This window comes from Sprattus sprattus, assembly GCF_963457725.1.
Source record: "Sprattus sprattus genome assembly, chromosome: 16".
NCBI lineage: Eukaryota > Metazoa > Chordata > Actinopteri > Clupeiformes > Clupeidae > Sprattus > Sprattus sprattus.
The window spans coordinates 6,760,610-6,765,167 of NC_137914.1; the positions used below are offsets into that span (position 1 = coordinate 6,760,610).

Genomic DNA, 4,558 nt, shown 5'->3' on the forward strand with positions numbered 1-4,558 from the left:
ACAACCGCGCCCCTGGTCATTTTCTGTTAGACCTCTAAGGGTCAGTTGCATACTGGGCGGAACATTATAGCTACGGGATTCCTAAATGCAATTTCAGTTCTTAAACATATGGGTTCAGCAAACTGCTCTAAATTTGAAATGTCGACATTAAGTTCATTCTTGCGCATAGAATAAACTGGCTTTATCACCATTTGGAAACCCTAATAAGCTCGTGTTTCCCAACTAATCGCATGCATCTTTAACACATTTTGGAGGCATTGTAGTTGTATTGAGTGTAAATGGTTATACATCTATAAGCTCATATGCACCTCTTTATATTTGTGTGAAGTGACATTTCATCCATCCAGCGAACAACAACAAAACAAACAGTTGCCTCGGAACAACCCGTGATAGTCCGTAACATTCAGTCTGTTTGCTCTCTGCCGCAACTTTGCTCTGTGCAGCACCATGTGCAGGACGACTGAACGTCACTGACGCGAAGGGGCGGGGCGTTACCAGGGCAACGCCACATGTCAAACAAAACATGAACTTGGGGAACACTGCATGCAAAGAGAAAATGTGTCTCGGGAACGCTGATTTGAGAAGACTATTTGACCTTGTTTTTGCGGACATTTTTGGCTGACAGATTAAAAAGGGAATCCAATTGTGGATTAATCGTTCTTAGTTTGAGTAAAGTGTAGCTCACAAGAGAAAATAATCAAAAAATGCCGTAAAATGTTTTTCTTTCTTGGGGTTTAAAGGCTTGTAGGCTATTCTTATAAACGGCTATAACTTCTATTTGAGCACAGATTGAAATGTTCATTAAACAATTATAAAAAAAATGATTTGGTGCAGGCTATAGCCTAGGCTACTTGAAAAGTGTCCTAAATAGTTTTGGCTTAAATAGAAGTGGGAGAATATCGTAGCGTAGGCTAGGCTATAGACTACCATAACAGCAGGAGGAACTATCTGTTTGAAGTAAGATTGGGCTACAGCATTACTAGAAACACCCAATGGAAATCTACCTGACAACATACTCTGTCAATCTTCTAGTTGTAGACACACCCCTTGCCCCCAGGTAGACTAGACAAACGTTGGCAACAAAACAAAACAAACACGTGTATGTTGCATAAGCAAGGGTCATACCTGCTCAGGTAGTTTGACCTAGCCTATAGCACTTGTTTGTAGGTCAATACAATTATTTTTTTTAAATACTATAGCTTATGTTAAGTGGCAGTTAAAGTCAGCTATGTGTTCTTTGCTAATTAATAGGTCACGTATGTGTTCTTTGCTAATAAAATCTTCCTACTGAACGAATCATTTCGTTGGTGGAAAATTAATTTAAAAAGTAAAAAATGAAAGGGGCATTGTTAAATCTGAACAAATGCATTGTTTATGCATTGTTTATGTCGTCCATTGAAGTTCACACAACTTCTGTATTGTGCTTACATAACGTCATGTTACTGTCAGCCAATTGTAGTTGCTGTTAGGGGCACAGTCGGCAAAGAGAATTTCCCGTAAGTCCCGCCCTTTCAGGATGCATTCCATATTAGGTAAATGACGTCTTGGGATACCCTGCCATGGAACATTCGATTCTGCAGTCGTAGAAATCGCGTTTGCAGATATTTATGACAAGGTTTAAATCTTATAAAAATGAAAGTCATTTCCTACCAATCCCACATATTGACACGTTAACACAGAATTGTTGTGAAGTATTGATTCTGTGTTTATAACCGTAGTTATGACAGTAAGCAAAGTCCTTCCTCGAAATGAATCCCGCCCCTTTCTACGTCACCAGCTCAGGAACCATATATATGCCATCGAGGTCGGGAAGTTGACAGTACAAACTTTCAGCCTCAGAGCAGGAGAATCAACAATAGCCTACAGTAGAGGACTCTGAAGGGGAAGGGACACCAATCCTTTCACAGAAGAACATCGACAGCTCAATTGATTCTACTTAATTCTACGAGACGAGCCCTTTCCTCGGATTATTACAATGATGTTCACCACTTTTAACACGGATTGCGATTCTTCATCTCGCTGTAGCTCCGCTTCTCCCAGTAACGCCGATAACAGTGGTTACTACCCGTCTCCTTCACAGTCGAGCATCGGCTCACCACTAAGCCAATCTCAGGTATGGTTTCATTCATTCATTGATGGTCCTTTATTTTTCAGGCACATTTTGTGCTCGAATCGACTGTTTATAGGGGTTTACATACTGAGGAGTTTATGTTATTCCAGTTATAATTGTAGTTTTCATGTCTTCCAGATCGTTTGTGCAAGTTTATGCATCAGTAAATTCACTGTTAAAATTTGGATATGAAAATTAAAATGCACAATTCCTGAATGGGTTTCTTACATTTAAGACACCACTTTTCTTTACAATGTAACATTGTCCATTAATTAGCCAACCCATTTTACATTTTAGAGTGAAATGGCTGGTGCTTAGTTTCCTCATGCTTGGTTCACTGATGATGTTTTTATATCTTTACAGGACTTTACAGACCTCAGTGTCACCAGTGCTTCCTTCATCCCAACTGTCACTGCTATATCTTCATGTCCTGACTTGCGGTGGATGGTTCAGCCAGTGGTGTCTTCAGTGGCCCCTTCCAATAGTCGGGTACATCCCTACTCCACTTCTGCCTACAGTACACCAGGGATGCTGAAAACTGCAGGCGGACGAGGCTCTGGTAGAAGGAGCAAAGTTGAACAGGTAGATACATCAACCTGCATCAAATTCTCCCATAGCCCTCACAGAAAGACAGTCAGATCTGCTTGTCTGATCTACTAAATGAAATGCAATTCTAAAATCTTTCTTTTTTGCTTATGTTCAATAGCTTTCCCCTGAGGAGCAGCAAAAGAAAAGTGTGCGTCGGGAACGCAATAAGATGGCTGCAGCAAAGTGTCGCAACCGAAGAAGAGAACTCACTGATACTCTGCAAGCTGTAAGTATTAAAATTTCAATTGTTGAATTGAAACATAGGCTAATATATCATATTGTCATTTCAAAAACCGACTCCATCATACAAATTAAATGATTTTATTTGCTCTCCTCACAGGAAACCGACCAGTTGGAGGATGAGAAATCCACTATTCAGGCAGACATTGCAAATCTGCTGAAAGAGAAGGAAAGACTGGAGTTCATCCTGGCGGCTCACAAGCCAATCTGCAAGATTCCCTCAGACCTGCCAGAGACCTTTCCCCAGTTTGCCGTTTCCTCCTCCCAGTCCATACTGCTTGAGCCAGTCGCCCAGCTTCAGAGCACTCTTGCTGGGTCTTCCAGCTCGTCAGTGCACTCCATCGCCACTACCTCTTCCTCTCCCGCTTCCTCTTCCGCTTCACTGTTCTCCAGCCCTAGTGTGGTCAATGACATGATGACAGTCAAGATGGCTGACCTGGACTGTTCCTTGGAGGAATCGCTGGACCTGCTCGTCAAATCCGAGCTGGAGACTGTACGCTCCGTCCCCGACATGGAGCTCTCCAGCTCCTACTACACCCAAGACTGGGAGCCTCTCTACACCTCAGCCAACAGTGACCTGGAGCCTCTGTGCACGCCTGTAGTCACCTGCACCCCTGCCTGCACCACGTACACGTCTTCCTTCACGTTTACCTACCCTGAGAGTGAAGCGTTGCCCACCTGTGGACTGGCCCACCTTAGGGGTAGCAGCAGCAATGACCAGTCTTCAGACTCTCTCAGTTCCCCAACCCTGCTGGCCTTGTAACAGCCTTCTACTACATATAAATGTGTATACATTGTAATGCTGTTGATAGATCATAAGGCTATGGAGAAGACGAACAACAAAAACACTTTATTAGATATATATTGTAGTTACCCTATTTGTCATCCTATCAGCCTCTTAATTATGTAGCAAGCTAAAGCATGGTTTAACCAGTTCTACATAAATATAGTTTGGTTAAATTTGTAGTTATGATATTTTATTGGTGCTAGATAATGGATTTGTTTAGGTGCTACTGACACAAGTTAAGAGCAATAGATAACAAGATATTTCTTACATGTTGTTGTGTGAGTGAATTTGTTTCCACAAAAAAAGTTTGTCTTACTATGGTCTGAATGGTCTCACTACATGAGTTTTCTGTGAAAACATTGTATTTAATTTATGAAACTTAAAGTTATTTTTGTACTTGATACTGAAAGCTGAATGGAGCGAACTTAAAACTTGTCTGCAGAGCTCGTGACAATAAATATTTAAAATTTAAAGTTGGGTGTCTATATGTTTCCTTTTGCAACAGGCTATTATTGTTGACTTTTCTACCATGAAATATATATAAGGTGATGGCTTAATATAGGTTTATATGAAAGGCCATATTTCAACACCCACAAGTTGCCAATTGTGGAATGATGGGCTTAGAAAGTCCAGATCTTTGTCAAACGAACTGGACTCGCGGAGTTTTGCGTATGGCAAAACCCTTCCGTCTCTGCATTCGATACTGTCGTCATCGCGTCATTGCGTTCTTTTCCTCATCTCCTCGCACCACGTCAACGGAATCACGTCAGTTTCCGTGTCCTTATATGGAATTTATTGCTGTTCTTTGAGTGTGGAAATTTCTAGAGCCTTTT

The 4,558-nt window shown here is 41.4% G+C and overlaps 1 protein-coding gene across 1 annotated transcript; it reads left to right on the forward strand.

The window, feature by feature from the left end:
- The first annotated feature begins 1,840 nt into the window (after nucleotides 1–1,840).
- On the forward strand, nucleotides 1,841–4,053 carry fosab (v-fos FBJ murine osteosarcoma viral oncogene homolog Ab). The gene is made up of 4 exons (XM_080854409.1): nucleotides 1,841–2,113; nucleotides 2,474–2,692; nucleotides 2,817–2,924; nucleotides 3,039–4,053. The coding sequence occupies exons 1-4, from the start codon at nucleotides 1,976–1,978 to the stop codon at nucleotides 3,699–3,701; spliced, it is 1,128 nt and encodes a 375-aa protein (XP_080710535.1). The 5' UTR covers nucleotides 1,841–1,975; the 3' UTR covers nucleotides 3,702–4,053.
- Nucleotides 4,054–4,558: the final 505 nt, after the last annotated feature.

What these genes read in the sequence shown, in the direction of transcription:
- fosab (XM_080854409.1), top strand. Translation starts at nt 1,976, where the DNA reads ATGATGTTCACCACTTTTAACACGGATTGCGATTCTTCATCTCGCTGT. An exon ending in CACCACTAAGCCAATCTCAG is followed by an intron (nt 2,114 to 2,473) that starts GTATGGTTTCAT and finishes ATATCTTTACAG; the next exon opens with GACTTTACAGACCTCAGTGT. An exon ending in GAAGGAGCAAAGTTGAACAG is followed by an intron (nt 2,693 to 2,816) that starts GTAGATACATCA and finishes TATGTTCAATAG; the next exon opens with CTTTCCCCTGAGGAGCAGCA.